Genomic DNA, 13,832 nt, shown 5'->3' with positions numbered 1-13,832 from the left:
ATCCAGCGCTTTTCTAAAAAGATTCGCAAAAAGCTCTGTTACGTCATCACTCTTGTTATGTCATAGTTTGGAGCTCCAGTTTGTATAGCCGCTTTGTTGCAGCGTGGAGATATAACAAAGCAAACTCCCAAGCATGACATGAAAGCATTGTCATTTTGACCTGCGCCGTCACTGGCAGAAGTGTTTTTAATTTTTCAAAACCTTGAGGTTGGGGCCTGATTTTTTTTATCGATAATTAAAAAAAAATTCAGAAGTGTACAAATTTACATTTAAATGGTGAACAATCGCATTATAAACAAGTTAAAATAGCATTTCCGTTCTAAACATCCCGCTCAAGTAGCTGTTAAAAGATGCTATGTCAGATTTTTTGCCGATTTGACCCAAAAATTTTGATTTAAAATTCAATAGGTATTTTGATTGGGGTCGAGAAAGTTACAAGCTTATTCATTTGAGCCATTGCTCGAAAAAGTCCGCCAATTATTAGTAGAAGTGAAATTAAGTGCTCAAAATAAGTTTTTATATAATACATGTATATCACGTGACCAATTCTTATGTGTTTTATAAGAAACATTTTAAATTTTTGTCATGGTGCCTGACCATTAAAAGTAATAGTTAAACTTTTTTTCGTTAAAGCTTGTGATACTCTTTGAAATACCATTCATTCAAAAAAAATTATTTTTTAATGTTTGGGGCCAAAAATCTGACATAGCATCTTTAAGTGATATTTAAGTAACAATCTAGCTTGGAAGACAAGGGCAAAGCAGTCACGTAACTTTGTACAGCTTATCACTGTTGTGTTCATCCACGAAAAATACAATTAAAGCAATAAACATTTATTTGGCACCTTCAAACATGTCTGTACTGATATCGCACTGACACATCTCGATTTGAATCTGTATGCTACACAAAGAAGGGCTTGAAAGTCAAATTCAGTTTTGTAATGTACTCATTTTCCAATAGTTAGAACTCTTTTGATAACAGATGGAAATTTGCATCGGGGTAAAGAATATTATTTTGGTTTCACAAAAATTCACCAATGTGTATTAGCACTGTATACTCAGTGCTTTCCCAAGCTCTGTGAATGCCTGTTATTTTTTTTCACAGAGCTCTGGAGATTATTGAGTATACAGTGCTGACACATCGGTGTGTATGGGTGAAAACCAAAATTAATATTCTTTTGGTAAAGAATAGTTACAGATCTCTTATCTCACAATAAAATGGTATACTGTGTTTAATACTCTTCGGTGCAATTATTCTCAAAATCCCAAAGGGGTTTGTTGTCAAAATCCAAAAACGTTCGATGACAGCACAAAACTTAATTTGAACTTCGCTCCCTCCTTAATGCTTTGATCTTGCAAAAAATGCATGCAATATTGAACTTTGATTCCACTGTGCGTCCATCCTGCTCCCCTCTAATGGATAACATGTTCGCCTTTACGTAGTACGTATAATATACATCAACTCCTGATTCAACTGCGACCTACCTGTAGCTGCAGTTCTAGCTGTTGTAGTCTCAGAGCTACTTCTTCTTGGGCCTTCTCCTCTTCATCTAAGATGCTTTCATCAGACACTTTGGCAAATCTTACACTGTGGAAAAAAGTATCATCAAGAAAGAGAAACAGAAAGAGACATTATGGTGTGAACTTTTTCTGGAAATTTCTAAAATTTGTGGCCGAATGGACCCCAAGATTCAAGTAACTTTAATAAGCTTTATTTATATTCAAGAAAGCTTTTATATGTGGTATCGCATAAAAAATATGTCAAGTGGTGCAGCCGATTTTACGGAACACTAGGATTAATTCTATCTTCGAGCTAGGGCCAGTAACCCGTCCAAACATACGATGGGTTCAATGCGAGGTTAGGTTTAGTCCTAGGGTTCATACTAATAAGAGTTTGGTGAAATAGACACCTGGAATTCCATTTTTGATCTAGGGCAAAGCCATTTTATTTAGGAAAGCCAACTTCCCTTAGAAAATCTTAAAGTATTTGGGAAACTTTGATGAGACAATAATGTTGACAATGCACTAACAATAATAATAATAATAATAATAATAATCCATTTTTATGAACATGTAGCGCTTTTCAAACCCGAGGGATGTCTCAAAGTGGTTCAGCCATTATTACCCCCGGTCACTGGGCCTTAAATCATTCCTTAAACCATCTCAGCTTCCTGGGGAGTATACAGCCTGTGCGCAAGTGCTACCTTGGCTAAACCAATCACAAGAACCATCTCTGCCCTAACAGGTACCCATTTACCCCTGGGTGGAAAGAAGCAATTATAGTTAAGTGTCTTGCTCAGGGACACAAGTGTCACGACCGGGATTCGAACTCACACGCTGCTGAACAGAAGCACCAGAGCTTGAGTTCGGTGCTCTTATAGTCCAGGCATTTCATGCAAAGAAATTGGTAAACCTGGGACAAATTGCAACAGAAACTCTGTCAACGGTTACACACCCAGAATTTTGTCTATCAAAACTCTTAAGCAATCCGAGTGGGGGAAAGTGTCATGGCGGCCATTTTGAAAAATGGTCGTCATCCACTTGGCCACGACACAGAACATTGAACATACAATTCTTTTTGTACGTGACTGATGGATGAGAGATATTGTAATGTTCATTTTCAACTTTTGAATAACTCCAGCCCCTGATTAATTAATCACTGGCCTAAAGACCGAACAGTTATTGGTTCGGACAGCCAAAAAACGCACCTCGGGTACATGTTGTACAAGTACATGTATCAGTTTGAATGATACAAAAAATTAAAACAACATTTTCATACCTCTTTTTCCTAGTGTCTTCATCCAATTCATAAACCTCCTCCATATTGTTTGTACTCCGCCCACTTGCAATCGCCCCCTGCAGTCTACTGGTTACAGGTGCTACGTCTGCAAGGTTGTATTGGCTTCGGTTGGCATACTGCTGCATCGTTGGTGATATCCCAAGCTCTCTTAGATAATTGGCTCGCCAGTCGGGATCAGACTCTACCTGACCGACCAGAGGTGCTCTCCGATCTGAAACGTCATTCTGTTGAGATGACTGATGGTGCGTAGTCGGGGATAAGTGTGGTTGAGACTGCTGGTTGGTCCTTTGAGCAACTCCATTTTGATAAGCGGGCGCTGGTTCACTTAGGGTTGCACGCTGTCTTGCAGGTACGCCGGCATCTTGTGGGTTATCCTGTCGCCTATTCGACTGAATACCTGAATGCCTGTTTGAAGATGATATAGAGTCTGTACTTGGAGATATGTGTGCTTGAGTGATCTGTTGAGGCCTTTGAACAACTCCATTTTGATATAGGTCTGCGGGCTCACTCAGGGTTGCCCGCTGTCTTGCAGATGTGACAGCATCTTGTGGGGTGTCTGGCCGCCTATTCGACTGGATATCTAAGTTCCTGTTTTGAGGTGTATCATAGGCTTGAGTGTTACTCTTCTGTGAGCGATGAACAGAATGAGAAGGTCCTACATCAGGTGTTTGTGTCCTTTGGAGAACTCCATTATGATCTGATGGTTCAGTTACAGGACGTGGGGTTGCACGCTGTCCTGGAGATACGCCAGCATCTTGTTGGGTATCTTGCCTTCTTATTGATTGGCGACCCAAGTTCCTGTTTTGAGGTGTACTGTGGGCTTGAATGTTATTCCTGTCAGAGTGATACATGCCTGCTGGTTCACTTCGGGCTGCATGCTGTATTGGAGATACAGCAGTATCTTCTAGGTTACCCTGCCGCTTGTTTGACCTGATACCTGAGTTCCTGTTTTGACGAGTACTAGGCCCTTGACTGTTAATCCTCTCAGACTGATGACTAGAAGGATATAGTCCAGCATCGGTTGGTTGTGGCTTCCTTTGCTCATCAATGCCTGAGATCCTAATTGCTGGTTTCCCGAGGGGTACATTGTTACTCTGAAAGGAGTCGGTGTATCCTGGGGATAGGCCAAGTTCCTGAAGGTGATTCTGTTGCCAGTTTGTATCTGAAGGAACGCTTCCATTTGAAAGTACAGCACGACCTAAAGCTGTACTCTGGTTAACAGGATGATGGTATGCGGGAGAAGTTTGTACATCATTAAGGTACTGACTTCTGTGGCTTCCACCATTGGAGAAACGTATTGCTGAACCAGGTATTCCGAGCTCCTGGCGGTCCTCATATCGCCAGTATGAACTAGATGAACTCTGATACGTGGATTCTGGATAAACACTTTCCGTGTTTCTGCTGTTAGCTTGATGTGGTGATATTCCTAGCTCCCTCAAATGTTCAAGCCTCCAGTTATTGTCAGTATCCTGACCTGGACTCTGATCTTTTGAGAGAGTACTGAAGTTCCTCAAACTTGGATTAGAGGGATAGGGAGAGGAGCGGCTTATCTCAAGATCCCTGTAGTCATTAGGTGGGATTATCCCAAGCTCATAGAGGTCATTCAGGCGTTGATTGGTTTCATTATATGAAGTAGGGAAGGACCTTGGATTTTGTTCATGCCCCGAAAACTGTGGTAACGTGGATGAAAGACCGAAATCACGTTCAGTTCTGTTCGCTAATTGAGCAGGAGAATGCAGTAAAGATCCGTTCACTATTGCTGGAGAAGCTTCTTGAGAAGATAACCCGAGATCTCTGAGATGCTGTTGTCGCCAGTCATTCTCGTTGACCAGACTACCTTTTTGTGTATTGTATGATCTGCCTGTATGAGATAGAGGCACCTGTCTGGATTGATAGACCCTCGGTATGAGTGGACTACTCCTGGTATCGTGGTATAGATCAGAGTGTCGCTCCCTTCTGGTAGAACTCACAGGTGACATCTGTAAGTTTCTGGCAGCTCTTCGAGAGGGTGACCTGACTGAATCTAGTCTGGGATTGCTCATTGATCTTTGTCTCTCAGGATGTCTTGATCGTGGATTAGATAATCTCTTATCTTGTGATCTGATTCCTAAGTCTGATCGTTGGATGATGCTATTAATCACGGCATGCCTTCTTAACTGTTGTTTCTCATAATCGTCCTCCAAAATAGCATCTTCTGCATCCAAGGTTTCGTTCGCAACCTCCAACTCCAATATCTTAAGAGGAGATAATAGCCTCCTACCACCAGGACGAGATTCTAGGAAGGATTCAGTAATCGTTGATGGGACATCATGCATCCATGTATGGACAGCTGGGTCCAGGGTGTGGTTGGTGCTTCTCCGTCCTGACGCAGAGGTTGTCAGGTTCAGTTGAGGTGAGGAAGAGGAAAGCTTCTTATAATACTCAAGCTCTGGGTCCTCACCTGAAGTCGACAGATACTGAGTTGGCGAATAACCACCATTCTGGTTAGGAGAGTGGACAGAGCTTCTAGCTGGTAAGAAGTGCCTGAGTTCTGGATCACTTCGATGCAAGGATTGATTGGAGTGTGAGAGACCACGAGGGAGCGAACTAAACTGGGTCAGATTCTCTGGTATATGTCGAAGGTCTACCTCACTCCTAGACAATGGATGTCTTGAGGAAAGGGAACCATGATTGGAGTACTGATGAGGCAACCTTGATTGCACAGCAGCATTTGTTGGCTGACTGAAGCTAGCATGGTGACCTGGGATATCATATGTGGGAGGCTGCTCATACCCCATTGAGCTCAAGTTAGGTTCAGAATATCCATGTCTAAGATTTGACATTGTATTGCTTCTGGAATTTGGTGAACTGGAGTGGACGGGAGATAAACTGGAGATGTGAGGTTCGTTATTATGAGGTAAGTAAGTAAAATGAGATGGGTCTGGATGCCCTGCAGCTCCTTGGATTCTGATGTACTGTGGATTACGTCCATCAAATTGAGGAGATGGACTCAAGTTCATCAAACTCTGATGTCTTGTTACTGGAGAACTGCCAATCACATGCTGTGTCTGAGCATTCTGACGAATCAAAGGTGATCCACCCTGAGGCTGATGAATATTCATTAAGCTTCCATGAAAGCTTATTGGTCCTTGTTTGGCATCGGTTACATACTGTCCTGCTAATGGAGACGGAGACTGAGTGTAGGAGTTATTGGAATTAAAGTTTGGTGATGCCCTAATATTTGGATTCTCATTTGGAAAATCATGCTGATGGAAGGGTCCTTGTTGACGCTTTTGGGTCATGACATTTGAATGTTGTGTCCTGCTGTACTGATTTGATGGAGTTATTACTTGCTGGACTACACCATAGGATGGTCGATGGCTTCCCAGGGTGATGTTTGAAGGATCCATGGTCAATGGAACATGTTGACCACCTGAATTCCAATCAGGCCTTTGTTGGTGAGGTACATAGTTCTCAGGTAACCTCTCAACAAGGATGTCTTGGGGTTGATGAAACCACCCCTGATGTTGGTTGCCACTGGATGAAACATTAACACGGAGGCCCTGTGAGGGGTGGGGAGGCACTTGATGATATAAACTAGTAGATGAACTATCAACTGGTGGTGTCTGTGTTGGGTAAGATGGCCCCTGCTGATGGGCAACACTAGGTGACCCAGGAAGGATCCGTGAGGGAAAAGATGGTCCATCCTGATGGGCAACAGGTGACAGAGGAAGGCTCTGTGATGAGTTCAACGGCACCTGAATAACAACAGCAGTGTCATCATCTACATCTACGTCTCCATAAATGCCATAAGTTTGTGCTTGTTCTTGCTGCATGCTTGACGAATTGTTAAGAGGTACAGATTGACTACGTGCAAGTCGAGAGGCCTCGAGTTGTCTGATGTTCGGTATCTCACGTTTACGTGTGCCACTGATTTGCTTATTTCGTTGTGTCTTCTGCGCTTTGGATTCACCATGATCAATCTCATCAAGTCCCTGACCCTGTCTGTCACCGTGTCTGTTATAGACTTCACCTGCTTGGCCTAGTCTCCTAATCAGAGGATCGTCAGTGTCACTATCACCCATTGTATCACCGTTTGCGTCACTGTGTCTGTCATTTCTCTGATCTCTCTTCACTCTGGAAAGTGACTGAGAGCTTCGATGAAGAGGTTCGTCGCGATCAAGCTTCTTCTTGTGGTTCTTAGAGGCATTCTTTGTTTGCCTCTTTGAAGAAGCTTTCCTTGGTCGCTGGGACTGCTCTGCGGAGTCCAAACTGCTTTCTGATTGAGCTTTCTTAATATGACCACGAGAGGGCAGTGTTTCACTTTGACAGGATGCAGAGTCGTCAGCCTGATTGAGAAGTTCCGATCGCCATTTCAGCATGTCGACAATGTTTGCACTGGTTGTTTTGTTCTTGTGACTGAGAAAACTTGTCAGGATTGAACATCTGTAGAGACAAAGAATGAAATGGTCTTTATGATTACCGGCATACATGTTTTATAAGGGACTTGTCAAGTAACTGTAGGCCATTTATTTTCACTATCACTACCTCAAGTCAGCTGTCCTATTTCAAAATCTGTGGGAGTGTGCAGTACTGGCAAACAAATTGATGTTCAGAATGCTTATTTTTCACAAAAGCAATCTCCATTCTGTTCTCATTTAAAGCCATTGGACCCTTTCGGTAAACAGTGTTGTCCAAGGCCCACACTTTGTGTACCACAACTTCTATATCAAATAACAAACCTGTGAAAATTTAGGCTCAATCGGTCATCGGAGTCGGGAGAAAACAACGGAAAAACCCACCCTTGTTTCCGCGCGTTTCGCCGTGTCATGACATGTGTTTAAAATAAATCCGTAATTCTCGTTAACGAGAATTTATATTATTTTGCTGTTTTCTCAAAAAGTAAAGCATTTCATGGAATAATATTTCAGGAGAAGTCTTTCACCATTGCCTTCTGTAAACCCTGTAAAGTGGCTGACCGTGTAACATTGCAAAGTAAAAACCACGCAGTTTTGAGAAATGGGTACACCATTATCATGAAAATATGTTTTTCCATTCCAAAATAATTGTTGTCTCACAATCACCGAGATGAAAAATTATTTTCATGACATTGTTTTACTCATTTCTCAGAAACTATAGCACCTCAGCAAGTAACATTTTCAGGGGAGCTTTCTACTATCATTTTCGATAAACTGTGTCAGTTTAATGTAAATCTGTGGACAACGTATAATAAAAACCGTGAACTTTCTGTAAAAAATCTACAGGCAAATCACCAAGGTGGGATTCAAATGTTCAAATCCATGACCTTTGCAATTCTAGAGCAGATGGCTTACCACTAGACCATCGAGCTAGCAGTAAGCTGCAGTTAATCTACATGTACCCTTGTGAAAAGACTTGTCTCCCACTAACTAAACTACATGTCAAAGGCAATGTGTTCCTTAAGCTCCTGGGGCTGTTACGGATATATGTACATGTACATGTAGTTTAATTAGATTTTGAGGTCTCGAACATCTGAAAGCACACAACTTTGCATGACAACGGTGGTTTTTTCTTCCATTATTATCTCGGAACTTCTATACAAAATTTAGCTCAAATTTTCACAGGTTTGTTATTTCATGCATGGGAAACACATGGTGAAAAGACTGATCTTTGACAATTACCAATAGTGTCCAGTGTCTTTAAACTCATAGGGGTATTTATTATTCACTGAACCTACCTGTAGGATAAGAGTCTTCCTTTCTTCTTAAGACCAACATCGCCGATCTGCTCAGATATCAATTTCACTTTCTTCAGCTCTTCCTTTGCCAGTAGGGGGGATTTATGAAGGAACCTCCTAACATCTTCCTCCCACTGGAGCTGAGACGCCCCTAGATGGTCATCCTGTGAATGTGACCTCAGCTCGTTGTAGAGGTCACTAAGCTCAGATGGGAGGAACCGCAGACATTTAATGTACCATCGGCGTGCCTAAGTAAAGGAGAAACACCAATATATGTTTGTTTGTTATATATATTTTTTTAACAAGTTGCCAGACACACAGTGTCACTATCTCCGTTTGAGTCACTGTGTAGGCTACAAACAATTTTTTTCACCCGAGCAATATGCCTGTGATTTTATTCATAGCACTCTGGTACGTGTAATGTACATAAGTACTGAGTATTCAGTGCTAACACACATAGGTGTATATGGGTACAAACAACAAATTTGAGACACTTGACACTATTGGTTGTTATTGTCAAAGACCATCTTCTGTGATCTCAACATATGCATAAAATAAACAAACCTGTGAAAATTTGAGCTCAATCGGTTGTCCAAGTTGCGAGATAAAAATGAAAGAAGAAACAACCAAAGTTGTCATGATTGTGTGCTTTCAGATGTTGATTTCGAGACCTCAAATTCTAAATCTAAGGTCTCGAAATAAAATTTGTGGAAAACTACTTCTTTCTCGAAAACTACTGCAGACATGTCAGAGGGAGCCGATTCTCACATTGTTTTATACTATCAATAGCTCCCTGTTACTCGTTATCAAATAAGGTTTTATTCTAATAATTGTTTTGAGTAATGAATAATACTATTATCATTATCTAGACCTTACCTTGTTGTACAGTTGATGAAAGTGATAGACAGACTGAAGAATCTGATGTCGCTTCTTAACAAGTGTCTGAAACTCATCCGATTGATCTTTGAGTGTTTGATTGAGTGTCACGATGTGCCTCACTCGATGGTTGTTGAAATCAACGCTCATCCTCTCACCAAGGAGTATTAAATCAGTGGCTTTATCGAGCTTCTCCTAAAACAGAAAACAAGTCAACTTGTCAGCTGCTGAAAAATTCTTCTCTTTTGCTGCCCCTTAGCTTTGAAATTGTCTCCCCATGGATCTGCACTCTGCTAATTCACTTCATATGTATTTTCAAAAAGCATCTGAAATCACACCTGTTCCCACAATGGTTGTTTGGCTGTTTGATTTTAATTTGCATTTTGTCTCGTCGTTTATTTGTTTCTCTGTTTCAGCACAAACCACTGTGGTTTGATGAAATGGGGGTAGTTAAAAACAAATTGTATCTATGTATGATGTAAGTTTGTATCGCAATACAATGAGGCTTTTCATAAACCTGCCATAACTAATGAACAAATTAATGCTAAAACAAAGTAAAGCACAAATAGGCTGACTGCTCTCATATCTCTTCAGTCTCCTGACGATAACTAGAGCAAGCTTGTCGAAACAATGAGACCAATCCAAGAACTCACTCTGAGAAGCGCAGTTATAACTGTGGAAGTGTCGTGGCCGAGCGGTTACCGAATTCAAACTCTGGTGTTTCTGATCAGCAGAGTGTGGGTTCGAATCCCCAGCCGTGACACTTGTGTCCTTAAGCAAGACACTTCATCATTTCTTTGTCCTTCGGATGGGATGTTAACCCGTTGGTCCCATGTGCTATGTAACCCATGTAAAAGAACCCAGTCACTTATCGAAAAGAGAAGGGGTTCGCCCCGGTGTTCCTGGTCCGATCGGCAGCAAATTGAGCCTCAGCACCGTGTAAAAACATTACATGGTGCTATCAGAATTAGGTCTCATAATTCTTGCAGGAAACAATGTATGTTACAGCGCCAGGAGCGTCACTGAGTGACGGACATGTGCGCTATAGAAGCCACAATTATTATTATTATTATTATTATTATAACCCTCATGATGAAGTAGTTCCCCCTGATTTTCTGTTCCTTCAGCCCGGGTAGTAGTTAAAAAGCAGAACAGTTCTTTTCAGAACTGAGAAGTCTCCCGAACCCCCCGATTATCTACTCCGCGGTGGTAGAATTAATGCCAAGACAGTTTCTCTACCTGGAACAAACTCTACCTGGCAAGTAGATACACAAGGTGTTTATTACCACAAACCAAATATTACTAATACATACCTTAGCCTTTGGTAGCAACCCAGTTTCAAAATGATTGTACATCAACTCTGCGTCACTCAGTTTATCAGCAATCACTGCCTGTTGTTTCAAATCTCTCTCCTTCTTGAACTTAAACCACTCCAACAACTGTTGTGGAAACAAAAACAAAACATTTTTGGAAAGCTCCAACAATTCCGAGTTTGGTAACAGCAAGTCGGTAGAGTACATTTTTCAGGGAGTGAGTGTGCTTACATTTAATTGCTTGGGTCATTGTAGACATCAGTTTTTTTTAACTGTTTCGATTGTTTCATCCTATGTACATGTACATAAATGTAGTTATAGTCAATAAAAATAACCTGAGAAAATTTGGTGTTTGAGTTTTTGAGATATGACCTAAACTCTGGCGAGGATGTTTACACAGCAAGAACACTTCCTAATAGGAAGTAACAATCTGCGTGCAGTAATCTTCTTAATACTAAACTTTTCAGGGAGCAAAAAGTTATATTTCTTTCCATAACCAGCACTGCGAAGTGAAAAAAATGCCTTTCTTTCCAAAACCGCTTCTTACATTACAATGTATGTTTTTATTGCCATTAATTTTCAGTCATTACCAAATGTGTTCAGACCCTTTAAAATGGATGAGCAGTTCAATAGCCTGGCTGGCATACCTTGTTAACATTAGTCGTGTAATCAACATGCTGCATAGCCTGGACGATTCCACCCGACAGTTCGTTCCAATCGTCTTCAATCTTCTTCTTTGCGGAGGTTAATACTCTGTAGCAGCTCTCCACCGCATCTTTGGTTTCCTTGAAGACGGGTTTCTGGGCTAAGACAGTGAAGACGTCTTCCTCCTCGCAGCATGTGAATCGACGAAGGATCTCTTCACATTCATCAAATACTGGGTCAAGATTCAGCTCCCTGTAATCAAGTAAGGAGTGTCTCAGATAATTATTTTGTACATACATATAAAATGTACATAATAATAATATTGAAGACACATCTAGTGCACTTATCTACCAATCAAGGTGTTCAAGGAGCTGAGTTTATACAAACTTTCAGAAAGATGGGTTATTGAAAGTTTTAAATTCTGAGACCCAATTATGTACATGTAGCACCTTATAAGGGTTTACAGCAGCCACACCCAGAAACACCGGGACGAACCCCTTCTCTTTTTGATAAGTGCACTGGGTTCTTTTACATGTGTTACACAACACATGGGACCAACGGCTTTACGTCCCATCCGAAGGACAAAGCATGGTTAAGTGTCTTGCTTAAGGACACAAGTGTCAAGGCTGGGGATTCCAACCAACACTCTGCTAATCAGAAACACCAGAGTTTGAGTTCGGTGCTCTTAACCGCTCGGCCATGACACTCCCATATAATTTGACTCCCATAAATGACCGACCGTGTTTGACGACGAGGTAAAAGGAAAACCACGCAATTTCGAGTGATACTTATGTGGATCACTATATTCTAATTTTAAAACATCTTTCTAATCATATGCATTTATAACAAACGGTTACAAATGCTTATTTAAAGACCAACTAGACCGATCCGAGGCAACGTGTTCCTTTAAGGTCAAGGTTAGTAAAAAGGTTAGGCAGGTGTTAGGATTGTATTTAGGATCAGTGTTTGGCTTGGATTTAAGAATTAGGACCCAAACTCACCTTCTTATATCGTTGTATTCATCCTGCACTATATTGAGTGTCTGTTGGAGCTCTCCTTTAGTGTTTCCTCCATTAATGTTCATCATTGTTGAGAGTCGATGGAAGGCATGAGACAGCTTGGTTTGAAATGTCTCAAACGCTGTAAAGAACGGTTCCACAACCTGTCGTCAAAATAAAAAGTTTAGTACTGTCAGGTTGTATAAGGCACTGGACACTATTGGTAGTTACTCAAAACAATTGTTAGCATAAAGCTTACTAGGTAACAAGCAATGGAGAGCTTTGTATAAGGCACTGGACACTATTGGTAGTTACTCAAAACAATTGTTAGCATAAAGCTTACTAGGTAACAAGCAATGGAGAGCTGTTGGTAGTATAGACGATGTGACCTCTGACGTCACACGAAAACCATAACATGATTCGCGCGCATACCGCCGTGCAAAACCTTTGTATTTTGCCAGCCAGCTAGAAAGTGAAAGCATTCTTACCATGACTACGTGTCTTTTTGGTGAAACATGACATATACAGTGTTTTATTCAATGGGTGGTTTTAATGTAATATAGGTCACATCGTCTATTAGACATTGTGAGAAACAGCTCCCTCTGAAGTAACATAGTTTTTCAAGAAAGGAATTTTTGACTAGAATGTTTGAATTTGATTTGATTAAATTCCCCAATTAAATCCCCAAAACAAATAATTATGAAATTAGGCCAGACCAGCTGTTACCTACACGTAAATTAAATGAAACCAAATAATAAAACAATTGTTAGCATAAAACCTTACTTAGTAACAAGCAATGGAGAGCTGTTGATAGTATAAGACATTGTGAGAAACAGCTCCCTCTGGAGTAACATAGTTTTTCAAGAAAGTAATTTTTGACTACAATATTTGAATTTGATTTTGAGACCTCAGAATTAAGTTTTGAGGTCCCAATATCAAGCGTCTGAAAGCGCACAACTTCGTGTGACAAGTGTGTTTTTCCATCCATTATTGTCTCACAACTTCGACAACCAATTGAGCTTTCACAGGTTTGTTATTTCATGCATATGTTGGCATACAGCAAGTGAGAATACTGGTCTGTGACAATTACCAAAGGTGTCCAGTGTCTTTAAAGCAACATCTACATCATTTTTAGAAAAAAAAGTAATTTTACACGAATTTGATTTTAAGACCTCAGATTAAGATTTTGAGGTCTAGAAATTAAGCATCTTAACGCACACAACTTGGTGTGACAAGGATGTTTTTTCTTACATTATTGTCTCGCAACTTCAATGACCAATTGAGCTCAAACTTTAACAGGTTTGTTATGTTACGCATTATGTTGAGACACAACAAGTGAAGACTGTTTAGTAAAAATTAAAAAGGTGTCCAGTGTCTTAAAGGCAACATCTACATTATTTTTTAGACTCCATAAAAACGAAGACTCATCCAAGCTCAGTGCTGCTTCCTACTGTATTTGTTTTGTCTCATCTTTATGAAGCTTCCGGAGCAAAGTTTGTAACCCTT

The 13,832-nt window shown here is 40.7% G+C and overlaps 1 protein-coding gene across 2 annotated transcripts in view; it reads right to left on the bottom strand.

Moving 5' to 3' along the window:
* The window catches only part of LOC117299230, a 41,554-nt gene that overhangs the window by 5,548 nt on the left and 22,174 nt on the right, over positions 1 to 13,832 (bottom strand). For both annotated transcript variants that reach the window (XM_033782698.1, XM_033782696.1), the window contains exons 7-13: positions 12,330 to 12,490; positions 11,331 to 11,580; positions 10,684 to 10,809; positions 9,371 to 9,565; positions 8,495 to 8,742; positions 2,779 to 7,224; positions 1,485 to 1,587 (exon numbers count right to left, since the gene is read on the bottom strand). In XM_033782698.1, the coding sequence (XP_033638589.1) occupies positions 1,485 to 1,587; positions 2,779 to 7,224; positions 8,495 to 8,742; positions 9,371 to 9,565; positions 10,684 to 10,809; positions 11,331 to 11,580; positions 12,330 to 12,490 (5,529 nt within the window). The remainder of the gene's footprint in view (positions 1 to 1,484; positions 1,588 to 2,778; positions 7,225 to 8,494; positions 8,743 to 9,370; positions 9,566 to 10,683; positions 10,810 to 11,330; positions 11,581 to 12,329; positions 12,491 to 13,832) is intronic.

The sequence above is a fragment of the Asterias rubens genome, chromosome 14 (assembly GCF_902459465.1).
Source record: "Asterias rubens chromosome 14, eAstRub1.3, whole genome shotgun sequence".
In the NCBI taxonomy this organism is placed as follows: domain Eukaryota; kingdom Metazoa; phylum Echinodermata; class Asteroidea; order Forcipulatida; family Asteriidae; genus Asterias; species Asterias rubens.
The sequence above is the reverse complement of the archived record's forward strand: the minus strand, read 5'-3'. Positions and strand labels throughout refer to the sequence as shown.